A 21,432-nucleotide genomic window follows, 5' to 3' on the forward strand; every position below is an offset into this window, starting at 1 on the left:
AGGGATCGCCCTACAGTGTATTTCAATTTAAAATAGCCTTGTGAGGCTTACTTAGGATAAGACAATATCCAGTGCTTTACATTCAATTCTTACATATTGCTTTCAGGTCCGGTGTATTACTACGACGTGTTTTTGTCTCGTATCTTTATGAAAATGTTGCCCCTTTTTATTATTCTGGTTCTCTAGTATTAGATAATGCTTTTGATGATGATGTTCTTGTTGTTCCCTAATGCCTGTCTTCATCCCCTGCCCATCTTTTGACTATTGTCTGTTCCAAGAATGAGCAGGGTGAAACACGGTGAATGGGTTTTCTTAGAGTTTTTGTTTCTCTCCAAAATAAATTTGCCTCTTTCCAGAGTGATACAGGTGTTCAGGCTTAGATGATCATAATTATTTCCTCTAGACTGAAATTCCATGCACATGTGAAAAGGAGAAGAGACTAAAGATGTTTATGATGTCAGATGCATCTTCCCTCTAAATGAAGGATTGTCTCCCATAAATGTTCTTCCGTTCGCAGCTTTTGAGCGAGCGTAGGTGCCCGGCTGCTCTGGCTTGCTGAGTGTGGCCGTTCGTGCAGCAGCAGGCTCTGCGAGACAAACGCGGGGGCCCACGACAGTGGGGCGTCGTTAAGGTTTCTTCAACTCGTTAAATATAATTTCTGCAGACGGCATTGAAATAAACAGTTGTTTTGTTTAAATATCTAATTTAATTATGAAAGTTTATTATTCTGGTCTCAATTAGCGTGTGTACTTGATATTAAGCTCATTAATGTTCCTTGTCTGCAGAACGCAGTATTATTTATTGGCTGCACAATTGCAGCAATGGCTACGAAACGGCAATACCTGCCTAACCTCTGATTAACTTCAGGGTGCTGAAAACCTGTTGCAAAGGGTGCAACGAGCTTGTTCGGACTGGATTAGGTACAAGTGATCCTGTAGTGCAGCTGTACCAACCAGGCGAATAACCAACTATTAGCATCGAACCTTTCTTCTATGGGATAGTACGATAATCTTTACAATCTAATTGATTTTGGTCGGACTAGTCAAGGACTAAGGCACCATTTAGTATAAATGTGGTAGAATATGGTCTTTGATACTCTGTCTTCACATTCTTATTCTTACAGTTTCAAGTATAGTTTTGCCACAGCTATTTTGTTTTAAAAGCACGCAAGCAGAGAAGTCACATACTGCCCTGTAATAGATGCTATTATTTGGTAGATTACAGAAATAGATTGAGCAATTTGCCTCAGTCTTTTGGTTTGGGTCCAATATTTCATGAACCGGGATCAGTGACAAAAAAATTGGTCTGTTTTTTTCATGGAGTAGCTGAACGTGGCATAGAAGGGAACGTGAAGCTTGGGGCGGGCGGCGCCGGGGCCAGTCCCTTCCCTGCGCTTGAAGCCACCAGCCCTGCGGGGGGCACTGGGCAAAGCTTGCCGGCAGCACCCTGCGGGATACCCTTCAGCAGGCAGCACAGCCCTTCCCGCCAACGCGTGTGTGTGCGTACGTATAGACACAGGCACACGTACGCAGCCTGTGTCTGTAAGGAGGTAGTTTGGCCTTTGGGGCGTTTGGGAATTAACCTTGCCCGTTCAAGCCTAAGCTCCAGAGCAGTGAGGTGAGTCAGTAGTGAAGTACCACTTTCGCTCTGAATTTTCTTTTTTATTTTAGTATAGTTTTAGGATTTCATTTCCTTTGTGTTTTGATGATACTGTTTAAAAAAAAATGTCCTTTTGTAATGGTGCTTGCTTTGGCATCATAACATCTATTTAGGAACCATTACTGTTTACTGCACATCACCGTAAGTGCAAAAATCCTCTTTCACGTCAAAAAGATCTCTTTCCCCTAGCATTGCGCTACATTTAGGGGTGTGATGTCATTTGAATTATTGGGATTAATGCCTTCCCTTAGCTTTGTATCTAGTTCATGGACCTTCCCTGGATGAGATGCTGTGTCATTTGTACTATTTTGTGAAGGTTATTGCACAAACTTCGCTTAAAGTCTATCAGATTTCTCTCTTATTGTCTGCACTTCACATATAGCACAAAGCAGAAAGAGCTCATTAACATGATACCTCCATTACCATCGGATGAGATTCTTTGTGATGTAAAATACGCTGTTCAAAACCTCACTGAGATAAATAGGGTATTTTGACTGTATGTCCTATACCGGTAAGTGCGCTACTGTTGGAGAAGTATGTATATATAACCCCGGTCAAGCCCGCGTTGGTAACTTAGCTGAGCTAAGCAACTCTCTCTGCTGTTTAAATGTTGGAAGAGGAAAAATCACAGCCGGACCCCCGGCATCAGCAGCCACTGCCCGGACCCGCTTGTCCCCCCAGTCCGTGGGGACGATGCCTACCGAACCCTGTCGGCGCCTGCCCCCGCGCATCACCTTTCCCCGCAGCCCGAGCACAAGGGCTGCTTATTCCCCTGCCAGCTCCCTGCCTGCGCTGCCCGGGCGCTGTGCCGGCGAGCACCGCTCCCTGCCCGGGTTAACAGCCCAGGAGACGCCGAGCCGCGCGGAAGAGCTAGCTGTCGCACAAAGGGGGACAAGCCTCAAGCCAGCTGTTAGCCCTGGTGCCAAGGATGGCGTGTGAATTTGCATCCTTCGATTAAGAGCCAAAAAAATTCATTTACTACTAAAAGCATTTTCCTTTCCATTTTCCCTTTCTCTTCTTTTTTTTTTTTTTTTTTTCTTTTAGAGAACGGGGTATTGAAAAGTTCTGAAAAAACAAAGCTACCTGCTGGCTCCTCTGATAAAAACATGGGCAGGCTATTTTGTCGAGGGCAAAAGACAGCAAGGCCTGGGAGGCTGTCCGTGGAGGGCACAGAGAAATATACATTTCTCTGAGAGCGAGGTGCTTGTAGATACAGAATATATAGTGTACAATGGCTCATTTATTTCAGTGAGGATTTTTCCCTCAGATAATTTATAATCCTACATAAATTTTAGTTTGATTTCTCTGCTGAAATGAGTCAGGTTTTCAAATCTCTGAGGCAAAAAAACTTAGTACTGATAATCTGGCTGTCACTGTCAGGAGTCAGTGTGCAGAGCTGGTCCTCGTGTCCGGCAGGGCCGGTGCTCGCACACCTTCACTCACGCTAGTGAGCACTGAGATGAGTCCGGCACGGGCTCCCTGGAGAGCTCAAATCCTCCCTTTCTCGTGCAGCCAGACTTCAACAAGTGTAAGAAAATTCTGACTGCAAGAATTAGAGATTAAGGCTGAATTCAACTGTTTCATGGGCCTGATAACAACACAGATAAACCCTGCTACAGCTGATAACGTGTCTGTGTTCATTCTATACAGACAAGTGTGGAACGATAAAGTTCAGCCCGTTCTTCAGTTGCTCAGAACTTTTTCCCAAATATTCTCCAGTTCTGTGTTCCTTGTACCTGGTCTGACTTGGACACTGAATTCTCCTCTAATTTGTCATTCTCTGTAGGGGAATCGATGGGGCTCCCTTCAGGATGCATATGAGACATTGAACATTAGAGGGAACAATCATTAATTTTCAAAAATGCTAGAAATGCAGTAATAAAATAAGAAATATGTTTAAGCAAAATTGTAGACCTGAACAGACCAAAATTTACAGCCATTAAAATTCCAGTCCCTAATACAATTACTTCCCCCCCAGGCAGGTTCCCCTTCTTCAGTCTAATCAAGAACTAAGCCCCAAATGTAGGGCAGTAGAAACCTGAATTAGAATATTCTGGTCAAACTCATCTCTCAAAAAATATGTCAAACACGAAATCGATGTAAACATTGAATTGAAGTCATTTATAGAAATAGCTTCACTTCCTTTTCTCTGCAGATGGGAAGAGTTGCCTCATGCCTCTCGTTCTGTCTACCAGGGAAAAGCCAAGGTGCCCTATCTCCCAGGGCAGGGAAAAGAGAGTGGGGAATCAGATGACTTGCATTTATGCTTTGGAAGTTGCTTAAATTTTCTACTTAATTTGATGAATTTTTCAAAGTATACCATGGAAAGGCAAGTGGCTTCTTTATTGATTGATTGGCAATCCTATGCTGCTTTTATTTTCCACAGTTAAACAAAAATGCAAACAAAATATTTATGAAGCAATCAGTTTAGTTTAGTGGAGATAAGCAGTATTTTTTTCTGGAGGTATTTAGAAAGCAGAGACTTGAGATTCAGTGTTTGTCAGAAAACAGGAGCTGCATGTAGTTCTTTCTTTGTCTCTCTTTGACTGGCATGCATTGTGTCAATTAATTGAATATACATATATATTTACACACACGCTAAGTTATTGCCTCCGATAACAATGGAGATGCTTTTTCTGCCTTACCTAAAGAACAAGCGCATACTTGAAAGTTATTCACCAGCCTTTGTAGGTCAACTTCTTCCATGGAGCTTTGTTTCAATTGTCAGATCATAAAGCCACGGAAGGGTATAGATCGTGTTGCGTGTTCGGAGTGCTGGTAACAAATGGCACATTTTAGCGTTTGGTCCTCTAGGTAGAAAAAATTAATCAGATGTCTGACAAGATTTGTTATTCGTCTGTATTTCAGGCTCCTCTTTTTTTTTTTTTTTTTTTTTCCTTTTCTCCTGCCTTACGACAAATATTACTAACGGGTACTTTTAGGTTTTAAAATATGGACAACAGTACTCCATGCAGTAAAAGACTTGAACGATTAATGCTACCCTTATGCCTCTTTTGAGTAGTTTTAGCCATGGGGCTTGGCACTGCCACCATTGTCTTTGTGCCAAAAAATATCCGCAGCGGCTGCCGCATTCTAGTACTAGAGGGTTGTCTCGAAAATTCCGCAGTGAATGCGTCGGGTGTCTACATCGCTGTAGACACTCTCTCTTTTTTAAAACATTAAAAAAAAAAAAGAAAGAGAATCTTTAGCTCTTGCAGACCTCAGAAAACGCACAGTACAGGCTGGGGTGTTCAAGTGACTGAAAATGATGCATAATGTACAGTAAACGTAGAAATTCAGGAGAAGCTTTTGTATTTGTGAGCACAAATAGTTGCTTAAAGAGCCTACTCTTGCATATTATCAGCACTCTTGCAAATTTTATTATCTGAAACAAATGTGCCAGTGAATTTTAAGCAGAAAATCAACATCAAGACTGTAGCTAATTTTAAATGGACAGTTTATACAAAAGATATACCCCCCCCATGAAGTGTCATTACAAAAAGTATGATAATTTCATAATTACAGTTGAAAATCTACGTATGTACATCTTTTTAACGGTTTCTTGACTTTTTCATAATTTTTGGTGATTCGTTCTTAATCGAGGAGGCAGATTTCTAGCTGTACGTGGGAACAACAACAACAAATGTAATAAAGTTAAAGGCTTACACTATCAGAATGAAATGTGTTCACTCGTGATCTCCAGAGCTATCTGTTTGGTGGTAAAAGTGGATGCTATAGATGAAATCTTTACAAGGAGCATAATCCTAAAAAAAAAAAAAAAAAGTCAATCTCCTGCTGGCTGCTGTGCCGCTTTGGTACCTCACAGACTTCGACAGAGTCCTGGACGAGTGCCCATTGATGTCATGGAAACACTCAAATTACTGAGAATGATTCATGTCTATGCTGTTCTCTTATCCTCCCCCACACAAATAGAAGTAGATTTTAACCCTGACAACTTGTAATTTGCAGCGGGTTTATTTTTGTATCTGGATAAATATTTTTTAACAACTGAAATTAAGATGAGGCTGCCTGTGTCTGATACGATAGAAAAGAAGATTACTGATACCCAGGCAGCAGGGAGAGGCGCGTTCAAGGTATCTCGTGTCGCTGCTTGCACTTGGTTCCCCTCGACCCTATTTTTCTGTTCGGGATTTTTTTCCCCCCCGTTCTCACCGCTTGTGATTTGCATCGACTTTCTGGCCCTCTTGGGGTGGTGGGAAGTAGCACACGTAACTCCAGGCGTGCCAGCAAGACATTTTGTTTTCAGATCTCTGCATTGGACGTGGGGATTCATGACTAAAATTTCGTTTTCATTTCAGTCTTGAATTATTTCTGCAAAGGCATTCAGCACTCTGAACCTGAGGGGGGCTATGGAGTGGGTGATCCATCATTTTTGTATAACTGGATACAAGTGCTTTCAAAAGTTACTACGTGTGCAAATGTCCTATGAATTGCAAACAAATTTTGGAGGTTCCCATGTATAAGTAACCACTTTATGTGGAAAACAACAAAACCAAAACCCATCGAGAAACAAAAGCAAGCTCTAGAGTCTTAAATTACGAGGAGGAGAAAGGTGATTTTTTTTATTCCAAACCACTTGCAATAGTCAAACTTTTATCAATAATACCTCTAAAGGGCGATCAAACCTAGTAGCCGTATATTAAAGGAAAGGCTTGTGGAGTCAGAATATGGCCACACCATTTTGGGAATGATTAAAATCAACTCCATCATCCTTTGTCTGCCGATCTGCCTCTCCTCTTTCTTTATGAGATCTGGATCGCACGGGGAAGCATGAGGGGACATGCCAGGTAGGGACCCCTCATCCGCCGCCTGCCTTGCTCGGCCCCGGAAATTCCTGAGGTCGGTGGATATTGCCGTTGTTATAATCTGCTATTTCCAAATGCTATTAAAGGACCTTTTTTAATGGCTTCGGTAGGTGTACTGGCGCGGCGGCGCAGGGTTTGGTGTGGGGCGGTCGCCGCGTCTCTCCTCCGCGGGGGTACACGGCCCCGTGAACCTGGCTTCTAGGTGCGGAGTGTCCCCGGCGCGGCTGGGAGTTCCGCGCAGAAATAAACTGAGCATCTGGTCCCTAGTAACTGGTACTGTCTGATGTGGGTTTTATGCCCCAGCCTATAATAAAAACTTTAATTTTATGAGTGATTTTTACTGTGTTCTTGGATGTTTTGTTAGATAATACCTCCCCCCCTCCCGTGATTATCCTCACCATAAGGGTGGTCTTTTAGTGTCAATATGTTTTGTATCAGCCCTCTTGACTGCTCTTTGTCTCCGGAGCACGTGGTGCGCTGCTGCTCAGCCATGACTTAATGCTTTGCAGAAACCACCTCTTCCCTTCTTGATTTCGCTTGCGTCTGGCCATTCAAACCTGAAAGAACCTTTATTTTCCTTTGTAAATATGGCATAACTGTAACCGGTACTGCAAGTCAGGCTGTTGGATCTGTGTGTTAAAGGCTTCCTGGGAAAAAAAGAAAGGGAAAAAAAAGGGTACTTAGGGCTGGCAGGGAGTCTCGGCAGCCCTTGGGACCCCCGTCAAGCCCCAGCGTTGGTAGCGACTGGCGATTCCCAGTCGGTGTCTCTTTCCCAGGTGTCAGTGCCACCATCGCCTTGATCATGGGGCACCGTGCTCCTGGGAAGGAGAGCGGGGAGCCGCGTCCCCAGCAGCGCTGGGCGAAGCTGGCCGTCCGGAGAGCTGGCGAGGGACCCGCCGTGCCGCCGGCGGGGTGGTGGACAGGCGGGGAGCCTGGGAACAGCAGCGCTTGGGAGGCGTGGAGGAGATCTGCTCCCACCTCCAGCCAGCCGGCGGAAGCCCGTTAAATCCTGGTTCCAGGAAGCATGTGGAGCAGCGCAGCTGAGATTAGGAAGTTTATTTCACATCACCATCCTCAGCATGAAAAAGCGTTAATCCCTTTCTGGTGCCTACATGCGTTACGCAGTCAGCAGTGCCTATTTTACATATGTAAACAGCACTAGGAAAATGTGGTGAACATCATATAAAACGCTTGGAGAAGCTATATATATCTGTTTATATCTGTTATACTTTTTTTCTTTTTTTTAACAGGTAAAACAGAAAGGGGTTCATACTCATCATATGGAAGAGATTCGAATTTACAGGGTTGCCACCAGGTAAGTGGAAGTCTGCTCAGCAGAGGGGTTGTGATAAATACTCTTGATAAATGAGATTTGCTTCTTAAAGTTGTGCGTCTTAGGGATAGGCTCCATCATAAACGGCGACGGCTGCAGATGTGCATTTCTGAGAAACGGGCTCTACTTGCAAACGCGGGTTTTAAAGCTCCTGCCTGAGCTTTTCTAGCCAGGATACAGTTACTGGAGACCATTAGCACTTGGGTTGACCTAAAACCGCCCTAGTCAGAGCTGCTGTGAACTATTGATTATTGTCCCTCGCAACAATGCGGCACTGTTCAGCATGGCGGGTCCTGCCCAACAGCACAACTTCAGAAATTACAGAAGTGGAAACGCACCGCAGAGCCTGTGTCAGCCCCTAGCTTTGGACGGCTACTGCAGTAAATTATAGTTTTCATAGAATCTGTATGATGTTGTGTGAAAACAAGGTTGTATTGAGGGATAAAAATGTCTGTGAAAATATGATTTGTTGTCCCTTTTTGTTTCTGAATTGTTTTTGGCTGGAAGTCAAGGCCAGCAGGCTAACAGCAAAGCCGTCTCAAGGGAAGCATGCGTGAGCTAGAAAAATAAGAGTAGTTTAATTAAATAATAAAATGCCGATGTAATACAAAGGTATAGCATGCGTGTGTGTGCGCCTCTCTGCACTTTGCATTTGCATACTTTTAAGTCTCCAGAGAAAGTCTGAGTCTAAAAATACTATCAATAGCCAAAAGTCTGTGCTTTGTTTCAAGACAATTGATTTTTTTAAAAGACTCTTTCTTTTTCATTTCAGTAGCAATATTAATCGTGTGTTTAAATTCATTTTGTTCTTGAAGAGTGCTAGGCTTGCTTTCCTTTTTCTAAGTGCAGTAGCTTTGCACTTTGGAAAACTATTGAAAGAATTTAATAGCCTTCTTAATATTCAAAGCTTTATACTGTTCAAATCTGCCAGGAAGAAAAAAATCAGCCCACAAAAAAACGGCCAAAATGCATATGATTTCCCTATAGGAAAGGGAAATACTTGATCCCTTCTTTCCTTTCGTCTGTCCGTGTTCTTTAATAATGTGGGGAAACAGTCTATTTCTATGTTGTTGGGTTTGGGTTTTTTTTAAACAGTTAGGGTAGAAGAACGAAACCATTTGAGCAATTAAAGAGAAATTTGTGTCCGCAGTGCGCGCATGTATGCCGGCAGTGGTGTCTGGAGGCCAGACCTGCTCTCGGCCGGCCGTCGCGGCGTGCCCCTTCCCTCCGCAGCCCCGCGTGTGCCGGGCCGCATCCCGGCCCCGCCGCCTGGACGGGCTCCCGCGGGTGGGTGGGCGCGCGTCCCGGGAGCTGGGCCGCCGGCCCCGCGCCCCTGCCGCCAAGCTGCGGGTGCCTGCGCGGGGCCCTGCCCGCAGGTCTGGTTTCGGAGGTGGAGGCTGGGCTGGGGCAGGCGGGGGGAGCCGGCGGCTGGCGGCAGCTTCCCCGCGCAGGTGGCCCTGGGGCCCCTTCCGCTGGCCGGCGCGGACCTGCTCTGCTTTGCCCCCGCTGCTATCGGGGCCGGTGCCAGCCCGGCGGGCCAGCGAGGTGCGCTCTGCTGCCGGAGCGGCCCCTGCGCTGGCCGGTCGTCATCCACTCTGAGTTCTGGGACGTTTCCTGTGCGAAGTTTCGCGTGCGGAGCTTGGACTGGGGAAGGCAAGGAGGGGGAGCTGCTCTGCTTGGCTAAAAGCCCAGTTATACCTGTTTAATTCTATGTGGAACAAACTGGAAGAATACAGAGCTGCTCGCTGGCGAGGGTTTACAGGCCGAGCCTCGACAGTAAACTTGGTGATGCACCGAGCCGCCGCACGCATCACTGTTGCGGGAGTCGGTGCGTGGCTTACGGATCTCCCTTGCGGTAACCAGACGCATAGGTGCAGAAGATCAGACGTGTAACTGTAACCTCACCTGATCCAAGACGACTGCAGTAGCTCGTAGTTCATTTTAGGAGCCATTGCTAGCTAGTCCTCTTTGCTTTTAAGGCCTTGCATGCTTTTGCGCTCTATTGTTAGAAGGTACCAAGATGTGTTCCTGTCCCCAGTGCTAGCACAGCGCTGGGGATATTGTCCCCAGCATGTAGTGGCACCCATCCAAGGGTGAGACCCATCTTCTCTGCAGCTCCAGCCACCTGGAGATCCTGCTCTGCTGCTCTCCTGAGTCTGCTGCCGTTTCCCATTTCATCTGGAAACATACCTTTTCTTTGCTGCACTTTGCTTTTAGTTTTGCTTTCAGTCTTACTGTATTGGAATGATCTTGTGATACTGCAAGTAAGTTAGAATTTGTTTCTGGGTTCAAAATGGCATTACACCTAAATAAGTTATATGGTCCACATATGCCTTGTGCGTGGATTCTTAATGTGACTCGTACCGCAGCCTTTTTGTGCACACCCGTGTCTGTGAATACCTGTGTGGCACAGACATGCATTTTCTTTGGTTTGAGAGTAAAAAGTTAATCTTAGAAACTAAGGACAGAGATGCAGCTGTAGGCTTGAGAAGATAGCTTGCCATAAACAAATAATTTTTTCTTAAGCATCCTCAGCTTTATGTCCCAGCCAAAGCGAGGTGGTGGTGGAGAGTGACCCGGTTCCAGATACCCCCAGTGTTAAATGATGTGGAAATTTCTCGGTGTGGTGTTACGGCAGCATCGCCGCACCCGCGGTGCTGGGAGCGTGGAGAGGTCGGGGCAGCTCGGATCAGTCCCGTGGGGACGGCTGGCGGGAGCTGCGGGCCCCCACCCAGCCCTGCTCACGCCGTGCCACCGCCTGGCAGATCAGCAAACAGCTGAAACCCCTCGTGGGCAGCTGCCGGGTAATTGCCGTAACGAGGACGGTTGCCTGCAGAAACAGGCAGCACGGTTTCCGCCTCATCTTTTTATGCAGCACCAACCGCCTGCAGTCGAAGTCCACACACTGTTCCTTCTCGCCAGATTTCTCTTCTGGTCCAGAACGCAGGAGAGGACAAACCTGAAAGTGCCAACGAGCTCCAGCCTTTTGGCGAGCCGCTTCATATCGCATGAAAAAGAGGATTAGCCCCAACAGGCAGTGCAAACCGGGGAGATGCCGAGCACCGCAGCGCTGCTGCCTGTCCTGCGTGCCGGGGAACACAGTCTGTCAGGATGCTGGGAAGAAACCAACATTTATTCCAGTAACCAAGCCGATGCCTGCGGTTATAGTGTGAGAATTACTGTATTTTTTTCCCTGAATGATAGCATTGAATAATCATTTTTTACACTTCGGTGGACCAGTTCTGAAGTTTCCTCAGAATTCAGTTGGTACAGACATGATCAGCTCTCTGGATGGCCCCTTGATTGTATCCACATGGTAGTGCCCGGTGGTTGTGTAGCGTCAAAAAAGAACTAATGGAGAGATCCCTACCTACCCACTCTCCTCTTCTGTGGTTTCATTCATGAAAATTTGAGGAATGTTAGGAAAACATTACAAAGAAGTACAAATAGTAAAGATTTCAATCCGTGGAATAGGGCCTTTCTTTCTACCATATGCATCCCCTTTCTTGAAGTATCGTGGAAAAGTGGATGAAGCAGATGACCAGTGCCCAGACAGGAAGGAGAAGAAAAAATATCTAAAATAAGAATCTTTCGAATTCCTGAAAGGTACAGAAGGAATAATGCTTAATGCAGAGGCTGGGCCATCTGTTGGCTGTTTTCAGGCTGCAGAGCTATCAGGATCCACCGATTTATTAAAAAGTATGAACCTTCAGGCTTAAAAGAAAATTAATAAGCTACAAGCCTATTGCAAGATTTCTAGGATGTGCTTTCACACGTATTGAGAAAGATTTGCTTATCTAGACAGAAGATACTGAAGAAGACTTGGTGAATGCCAAAGGAAATATTGGTGCTAATATTGTGGATCGTTGAGAATCTCCTGAAGCCCTGGGTTATCCGAGGGACTGGAGTAGCGGCAGTAGCTGTGTGAGCTCCTTTTTCCTAAACCCAGGAGGAGTGTGCAGATTTTTGTTGATTTCTGAAAGGTAAATTGCTACCTCCAGATGTGATGCATTGCTCTCCGTAGATGAGTTCCTGGAACAATTAAGGAAAACTAAATACCTAACGATAGTGAACTTGCTACCTATTAATCTTCTGGTAGGAAAAAACCCAACCACCTCTCTTCACACGAATAGCAGCAATGATCTGCGGTTTCATCCCCGCGCTGTGCTCGCACCAATGAGAGAAGAGGTCAGAGGCACAGCAACCCATTTACTTACAGATGATTTTTATTTCCGAGCCTAGGGCCCAATTGGGCTCTCACTGAAAACCATAGCAAATACAACACTGATTACAGTGGGAATGGAAGAAAGCTTATCTTGGGAACTATTTAATTCCATTAGAGAGAAGTCATCTAAGAAACATGTACCAAAGTTGTTGTCAAGACACTTTTGAAGCACTGGCTTCATTGAAGTTAATGACAAAAATCTCATTTCATTCAGTGAAGTCAGGATTTTGCATGTCTTATTCTGCGCTACTTACCATTTCCCCAAAGACCAATTTTTTTTTTTTTTTTTTATATTGTGCTGGTTTGGGGGGGATTAGCAAGGCAGTGGTATTAAAAAAGCGTACCTGCTTGATTTCTCTAACTTTATTCCGGTTTTCTGTACTAGTCTGGTTGGGTCTGCACATGGTAATGAAGAGCAATGCATCTGCTTCTTTATTCAGAGAGCTTCATGTAAACCAGCACTTTAAGGAGGTAAAGGCTAGAAGAAACGATTTGGTAGGTAGAACTGAGCATCAGCCGCTCGCTGCATCCGCAGTCGCGGAGCAGGGAAACGCTCCAGTGGCAACGTGAGCTGGAGGCTCGGCTTGTGTAAATCGCCATGCTTCGGTTCCCCAACGACAGCTAAAAGTGAGGGGCTGAGTTAATTCCACAGTGTCCATAACCCGCTGATACTCCTTAGTGCAAGAGGATCTGGATACACAAAATACTGTTATTAGACTAATGGTAACATGTGCTGCTTACAGTAGCGTGGCTCCACGGGTCGATAGTTAATAGTCGATGAGCCCGACTTTGAGTAATCCAGAGCTATTGCGCTTTTCTGAGCAATTCAAAAAAGCAGCTAATAAAGAGAACTGTAAAATGAGCTTGATGACCAGAAAACATACACCATAGATTTCCAAGGCAACACACGAGATTGTATGTGGGAATAAATTAGACAGTCCTTTGAAAATTTGGATTATGCCTTTTTGGCAAAGGCGTAGTAATAGATACTTAGCTTTTAAGGTGTTTTAACTTAAAGCAAAATCCCCAAATCCTAAGATGACTTGTTTTTACTACTAAGTCTTCTGGAAAGTAAGTCTGAATGTTAGTTTTGGATGTACTGGTTTACTTGATGTTCAAGAAATACTCTCGGAGGCCAGTTGGAACCATCCCAGTGTTAAAAGCTGACTCCAGAATGAAGTGTTAAGGTAAAAGCTAGTGGAGTAGTACAAGCTCAGCCAGCTTTTTTTTGGGCTTTTTTTTTTTTTTTTAATAAGACACAACTGCTACCAAAATATAATAAACTTTATCCAGATTGAGATCAGATCTGCTAGCCTTCAGCTTGATTCAAGGTACCACGGTGAGAGAAAGGCCAACCACCGGAATGACATAGGCATGATGTTTGACTTTGTTTTTATTGGAGCTTCAGTTTGAACAGGCAGCATTAGGGGCTGGAACAAAATGGCTCCTTCGTGCCTTTACAATGCCATAGGCATCCGAGGGCAGTCCGCCCAAACCTGCAGCAGCCCTGTGGCTTTCCAGGATTTCCTGAGGGACTGTATCACTAGCAATTTATTCAAGGAATCCAGATCAGAAAGGAATAGGCTCCGAGATCCTGAGAAGTCGGAGGGATACGACTGGCAGGGCAGCGTTTCTACAGAGAGCATCTCTGAACCATAACACAACGCATATCATTTAACTCACCTCTTCCTTTCTTCAAGTACTTTTTCTCCAATTCCTCTCTTCCTCCCTTCTCTCACTCCAAAGCCTCCAGCCCACCCTGTCCCTCTGGAAGCAGTGGTGTGTCTTTCCAAGAGCCTTAATGATCAAGGGCACAGCAGGCTGCCATGGCCAGCGAATATGCCAGTTCTGGCCCAGGTTTCTAAAAACTCATTTAAAAGTTCATGCAGATCCATCCAGAGTTCAGCCTTCTTGTAGCTACTAATGCTTTCCTGTATCCTTTCCCATTGGATCTGACTCCAGATGTTTGTTGGACATGGCAGTCTATTTACAGACACTACATGGTCTTTCCCGACGTCCCTCCTCCCGCGTGGTCATGGATTCTCTCTCCTTTACCTCCCATCTTTTCTTACTCCCCTGTCCCTCTGTGATGGGCGAGAGGAGCTTTTGGCACACGATGGGGCTTGTGGTCCCTTCTCCGTTCAGCTGGGACAGCCAAGGTGCTTTCTGAGAAGGTTTTCTCATTAGATGCGTGGGGCATTTCATCCTCTCTGTGTCAAAGCTCGCTCCGAGGGGAGAAGTCCTTGGCTTTTTCTCCTTGAGCAGGTGGCCGCGTGGCCGACACGCTCCCCACTTCCCTCCTGTCCCATCCCTTTCTGTCCCCCACCCACAACAGCAACCTGAATGTTTCCCATGGAGGAAGGCAAGGAAAACCTTGGATTTTAATGTTTGAATGTTTGTGGCTCAGTGTGCGTAGTAGAAGGATGACACGACATACCTTTGACAGAGGTTTTGTATAGAAGTAACAGAAATATTGCTGGAAAACTTTAAAATGAGGGTAATGGAAATGAAAGGAAAGACACAGGCAGCTTCTGCAGCAAGTGCACATGGATTAACTCAGTCCAGCTGCCCATGCCCGCCTGTCTGGGTGTCCAGTAAGGCTGTAAATCCTTGCATAACGCTGCTGTTCTCATGCTGAGAACGGAATGGACAGAAATAGCTATTGCCCATTTTCTTTTTTCTTCCAGAAGTGCTGGGACTTCCTTTTTCTGCTGTCAATTACTGAATTGTTGCAACGTCTCTAATGACGTGAAGAGGAGTCCAGGAAAGAGAGAAGTGAAAAAAAAAAGCAGGAGGGATTATCTTTTTATCTGATATGTACTTTTAAAAGGTCTTTCTTCAGTGCTTCATTCAGCATGAGATTGAGACTAATGCATATTCTGAAATCAGGCTTCCGATTTAAGCCGCTAAAGAATAACTACTATAAAAATAACTCTGGTAGCATCGCACAGGGGCTTCCCGCATCTCAGAGACCTCGCCAACGAATGCACGAGTGCTGCCCCGTGCATTTAAATGCTCCTGGGTTTTTTTGAATTTGATCAACAACACGTTCTTCAATATCTTGCAGAGCACTTTGGGGCTTTGCTTTCTTTTTCCCTTTTTTATGGCCTGCCCACCTTTTCATAGTAAACAGTAAAAAAGACGGCGTCGTGACTGCAGACAGGGAAGGTGTGAACCGAGGTGGGGGGGTGTCTGCACGGAGCTGCTGCGCTCTGAACTGCTTCTAATTTGCACGTTGTTCATGAACGTCAGGGCAAAGAATCTTTCCATTTTATTGGTATTGTATACAATAAGTTATTAAATTTCATCTCTGTAATACACCTGCAGTAAAATAACAAAACATTACTGCACTTAAGGAACATGTGTGTGTGGTGCAATGTTCCGCCCCTCCCTTCCAAACAGCTGCTTACGGATTTCCAGATCCATTGTATGTATTCCCTAGAGCCCACCTCTAATAATCGAGACACATCTGCCATTGCAGTATTATAGGCATATGTAGTTTTATTGAAAACTATACCTGTATATAAAAAAATTAAATAACTCCTACCTCAATTAAATTGGCAAGAAGATTCTTTTCTGAAGATCATATTGCAGACCTCTGGAGACACAGCGAGTTCATTTTATTCTTCTGTTACAAATCACTTAGTATTTTTTTGCTTAGTCAAATAACTAGGTTTCCTCACATTTTGATGGCAAGATTCCTTTACCTATAATAATTTCTCCCTCATTCTCTCTCCCTATAAAAAACACACAAAAGCTGTACTAAAGCCGTAACAGATACCTGATGTACCAAAGAATTCAGGCTCCTACAAAGTCTATTGCTAATCCATTTTTTGTGATTAGATCTGCAGCGTCAACACTCTTGAGAAAAACTCCAGTGCTTTGTTTATTTGCTTTTAAGTATTTGAATACTCTGACATCTTGCCTGGGCAGTACGTACTTCCCAGCCACAGCTGTGTGTGTGGATGTGATGCGCTCCGTAGGAGGCACGGTACAAAATAGAATTACGCTGTATTGTACGTATAGCCTTTGGCTAAAGTAAATGTAGAGAGAATGAGCTCCTTGCCCCTAGAGTCCAAAATTCCTCCTCAGCGGTTACAGCCGTACTAACCTCTTGTGTAGCTCTGATCTTGCATGTGGGGTAAGGAGGTGGAGTAGGTGAACTCTGGATCTGCCTTTCCCTGACTTCGTCAGTACACGTTCCTGCCCCGAGGACAAACGATCGGTGTGAATGGATAAAACTGCGGCTACCCTGAGGTCGGTGGCAGAAGTCCCATTGAGTTCAGTGGGGCTGGGAAGCAGAATTTTGCCTGGTAATGTCTGTGGTAATTTATAATGGGAGAAGATTCACCTCTGTCATCGTTTCTGCTTGAGCATCTCGCTTTGGGAGGTGGAATCATTGCTACTGCTCCAGAAATTAGTTCTAGCGCCCATAAACTATCCTCCTGTGATCGTGGGCACATTGTGGACTAATGTTTTTGATGTTACAGCACTAAAATAATGACATAAGAGATAAAATTTCCATGTTAATCAAATGTATTAAAGGAACAGACTTAAGTTCAGATGTCTGAATGGCTCATTTAGCAGAATTCCTCATGCATCCAGAAAGACATGGTTTCATTGTCCATATCATAATTGAAGAAACGCTAAAACCCAACACTGCAATTTAGTGGTAAAAGGAGTGCTTTTCTCTTAGCCCTTTGGATCAAATGTTAAGCTGAGGGCTATTTTGTTGGAAGTGAGCATTCCAAGGGCACCTTTCTGGAGCTTATAACCTGGCAACAGAATAACACTGCGATTTGTAATGTGCAATAATAGGTTTATGTTGTGGTTGAGTGCTAATAGGAGCTCGGTTTGCCTTCGCAGTCGCTGCACTCTGACTTTCTGTGCTATCGTGAATGCGATAAAAAGGGGAATGATGCTTGCCTGCAGTTGTACCGTGGCAGGTTGTGGGCTCACTATGCTGCACGTTACTGGTTCAGGTCTGGTCAGTGTTTGATGGAAGACCTCCAGCAAAAAGGCAAGCTGTGCTTTGACTAATTCTGGCGATTTTCAGGACTTGGAATGGACTATTGAATGCCGTGGCGTAGAAGGGTGATAGCTGGGGATGCTCTCCTTGGCTTATAAGGTATGGTTTGGCAGGTTTTGCTAATATCAATGCATAAACCCTAAAAAGCAAAAATTGGTCCAGTGGAATAGTGGCTAAAACCATTTTCATTGCATACTTGATGCAAACAGCGGCATTCATCAACCCTTCATTGCTTTCTTCAAAGACGGCAGTCTCCTATGTAGCCATGTGTTCACCTCTCAATGGTGAGCTACCTGTTCCTTTCCCTGGCACCATTAATAAGCCATGTTTGTTCTGAATCGCTCATGTAACGAGCCTTCAAGGCCCGTTAGATAATCCAGCTCAGCTCAGCTGCAAGGTAGTGACAATTCCAGCGAGTTCTGAAGAAAAATACCAGTTTGTGGACTATCGTAAATTCTTATCAGTGTGATGATTGTGAGGACACGGATATATCTCACTAAGGACACTATAGCTTTAGAGCTTTACTCACAGAATCATTGTGGTTGGCACCTCGTCTAACGCCCTGCTCAAGCAGGAGCAGCTAAAGCAGACTGCCCAGGACCATGTCCAGGAGGGTTTTGAATTATCTCCAAGGTGGAGACTCCGCAACCTCTTCCAGTGTTTGACCACCCTCCCAGTAAAAAAGTGTCTTCGTGTCTTTAAGTGGAATTTCCGTATTCCAGGCTGTGCCTGCTGCCTCAGTTATCAAGTGGTTTGGGTCGCTGACTTCCAGAGGATTCAGAAAATCTCCAGCTTTCACTGGCAATTTTATGTAAATGCGGGGAGGGAAGGAGGAGCTCACGTGCGTGCAGTGTGTACGCACACCTGCGCAGCACGCGTCCACAGCACACGCTCGTGTGCTTAGGTACTACGAAGGATTGTGACAGTCATAAGGTAGCTCTAAGAAATGGATTTCTGGGGTAGCTTCAGCATGCTAGTATTGACCTCATCTCTGACACCTCTCAAGACAAAATAGTCTTCTTGTCTTCTGGGAGCAGTTGCCTTTTGAGAGTCGTCTTCTGTTCTTCCCGTTTCTCCCACCGTTGCAGCGGTGGAGGCATCTGCCTTCCGTAGCTCCTCGCCTGGTCTGACTCCTCTCGGACACACCTGGTTGGTTTGATCCCGTTGGGTTTATCTGGGGGTGGGGGGGGTGCTTTTCCTTGTGTTTCTGAACAGAGCTTGTCTCTGTCCTGTCCAGACCACGACTGGTGTCTCAGCATCGCCCAGTGCACACAGAAATAAAGTTTATTTCAAGTTTTGTTTTCTCCAGGTGACCATTGTGTTTCTGAACGCGATGCTCTCTCACAGTGGCCACAGACGCACGTGGTGCTTTTGTAGCGTTTCCTGTACGCTGTCGCATTGCTCATTTCCAACGGAGCATTTCCAGTAGCCTTTTGGCTGCCCAGAGGTTACTCCGTTCTCCCGCCACCCCCTTCTGACATGCGGTTACCTGCTGCTTTGCAGGGGAATGAATAGCATCTTTAATCACACTTAATTACCGTGCGACTGCAGACAGGAACTTCACATACAGAACAGCTCAAGATGGAGAAACAAGATCCTTTACAAGCATAGAGAGATACAGAATACTAATTATTAAAATAATCGCTATTTTCAAAACACACACTACATAGGATTTAGTCAAGGTCTATACTTTCTAAGACAGCTGTTAATTTGTTTCTACGAGTCATAAAATTTCTCTCATTTTGCAAAGTTCTTTACAGTGTTTCTGGTTGCAATTTAAGCAATCTGCAAGTTGTCCACATCTCTCTGAGTTTCAAATTCTAGTGCATCTCTTTTGCTTACACTTTGCACAGGCTAATAATTATATTTTAGGTCATTCAAATACAGAAGTAAATAGTTCAGTACACAGATACACTGAGAAATCAGTGTTTTAACAAACAAGTGCTGTACGTTCAGACAGCAGATCATTCCTGCTGCGTTGCCTGTGGAATTTCTTCACCTGTTTTACTGCAAACTCTCTGGGAAGGTCCAGATAAACACAAGCCTACGATCTGTATATTTTTAAGAGCTTTGACATTCCAATAAACTCTCGCCACCTGATTTTCACAGAAGGCTCTTTAACTTCCTTCTGGTTAATAGCTGGAGGGAAAAAAGAAATATGTTTTCATCGCACTTGAAAGACACGTTTGAGTACCATGGAGTTGCTCCCTCAGTGTCTGGTGCCAGCCTTAGCCATCAGTCCAGCCTGGCATCAGCACTGACCTTAGCGATATTTTTTCTTTGGAAGAAGACACTCTAGCTGTGCTTCTGTTGTTGCGTGAGCTATTCGTTTGCTTCTGGGCTTAAAAAAGGAGCAATTACTTTTGACAAATAGAGATTTCGGGGAACGTATGAGGATATGAATCCTACCAGCTATTTATGTATGGAATAATTAAAAACAATGACTAAGTTCTGCTATCAGCCTGCCTAAAAAAAGAAAACCCTCTGATACCTCAAACACACAAGCAACATCAAATGGCTGTAGAGCCATCATGGAGCGTTCCCTGCTTCTTTTCTAATTCTTTATCTTCGCCCATCTGAAGACACTTTTCCAGCTTGTTTTAATTCAGCATTGAAATACTTCTGCAGGGCTCGGGTCCCTGCGTCCCACCTACGTTGCACATGGCCATTAGGTGCCTCCCCAGGTATCCGAAGGGCTCCCGTGACTGCTGCGTAGCTGTTCCCAGAGCCGCGGGGCAGGTCAGGAGGAGCGACCGGGGCGTGGGAGCCCCGATCCCCTGCGAGAGGTCCCCGGGGAGGCCGGGCTGGAGGTGGCCGGCGGTGCCCGGCGGCTCGGCCCGGGGTGGCACGGGCACACACCGCTCTTCCTGTGCGGTGAGCGGCTCCGGGAGCTGGGTTAGCTGAATCATCCCCCCTTCGTCCTCCGCTGGGGAGCGGGAGCCCATGTTCTCAGTGCAGCCATGCCCGACTTAGGACTCCACATCTGTAGACTGGGGGCCATCGACCAACGACTTAGCAATGCCTTGCGGTGTGTCTTTCTCGCTTCCCCTTTCCTGTTTTGCTTGATTTTCATTGTTCCCCTTTCGTAGTTCTCCCCCATAACTGACTTGTGTTTTGCTGCAGTCTGTGGCTGGTGGTACGACTGCTCGGGTCGGAGGGCGAGGGCTCTGTCTGAGGGGTTGGATGTGTCCTCGCAGGGAGAGGAACAGAGCTCGAGCCCTTCGTGCCTCTAAGATGTGTATTTCATTTGGCTGCAGCCACCCTGCTCTGTCTTGTGCTCTCGGCCTTAGCTTGGGAGCAGCATTTTTAAAGCATTTTTTCCCGCCCCCTCTGGCTTTGAAAAGTGCCGAACACATTGTTGGTGCTTAACAAATAATAAATAATAATAACACAGGAGCCAGGTATTTCTTTATGCCTTTGCAGCAGATGAGGTGCATGTCTGCCAGGCATTCAAGTCTTGCTGCAGTATGTTTAGCAACAATGGAGAAGTTAGTATTTTTATTTCGTTTCGAAGTTAATGACAGAATACAGCCATCTGTCTGCATGCTTATAGGTCTGTCTGGTTTTTTTTTAAACTACTTACTTTCTTTGAAAATGGATCCTTGTTGACTGTCAGAAGAAAATATTTTTTTTTAAATAGTAAAGATATAGGCTATACTACAGTTGGAATTATGGATATTTCCCACATCCTTGTCTTTCAAAAGTGTCTGGGGAAAGATGCATATAAAGCTTAATAAAAACCAACTGTAGCACTGAAATATGACTCACTTGGGTATTTCTCTGTCTCTTTTTTTACATACCTTATGTATACAGTGTTACCTTTACATTGGATAACAAGGTGCTGTGACAAACCCAATTTTTGGAGAGAGTTATATTTTTATTATTTCATGTAATACAAAAGATGGCAATTAACTGCCCAGCCTACCGTAGCCGTCTACAGAGAAAATGAGCAAGACGCTGCCCATTGCTTTATGGCGCCTTGCTGTCACGTCTTCCCTGTGCCGTGGTGGGAGTGATGGGCGACTGCAGCTTCCCGACATGGTCGCTAATGTCTCTCTTGTGAACGAGAAGGTACAAAAATAGGTTGTTTCCACAGTTTGAAAATCCTGCTTGCCTTCTTGGTCCTGAAAAGTCAGATTTTAAGAACCTCAGACAAAGGTTTCGTGAGGCCATCTTGCATCGTTGAGAAGCATCGCCCATGTCCTGCCCTCTGCCTACGTCGTGCTGGGAGCAGAGCTGCTCTGCCTTTTTCTAATGCCTTTTCAGCGTCTGTTGTCCAAAACACTACTCAGTGGTTGCATCCCGGTTCACTGCTCCCCTTTTTTTAAGCCTTGGGCCTGGAAGAGTGATAATTTTCCAT

At 45.2% G+C, this 21,432-nt stretch overlaps 1 protein-coding gene across 7 annotated transcripts in view; it reads left to right on the plus strand.

Moving 5' to 3' along the window:
- TCF4 (transcription factor 4) overlaps positions 1-21,432 on the plus strand; it is a gene marked incomplete at its 3' end in the record, with an annotated part of 234,245 nt that overhangs the window by 108,898 nt on the left and 103,915 nt on the right. For 5 of the 7 annotated variants that reach the window (XM_082013467.1, XM_082013469.1, XM_082013472.1 and 2 more), the window contains exon 5: positions 7,736-7,800. In XM_082013467.1, the coding sequence (XP_081869593.1) occupies positions 7,736-7,800 (65 nt within the window). The remainder of the gene's footprint in view (positions 1-7,735; positions 7,801-21,432) is intronic. The other 2 variants (XM_082013470.1, XM_082013473.1) reach the window with 1 other exon arrangement.

This window comes from Phaethon aethereus, assembly GCF_964289735.1.
Source record: "Phaethon aethereus genome assembly, chromosome: Z".
Lineage (NCBI taxonomy): Eukaryota > Metazoa > Chordata > Aves > Phaethontiformes > Phaethontidae > Phaethon > Phaethon aethereus.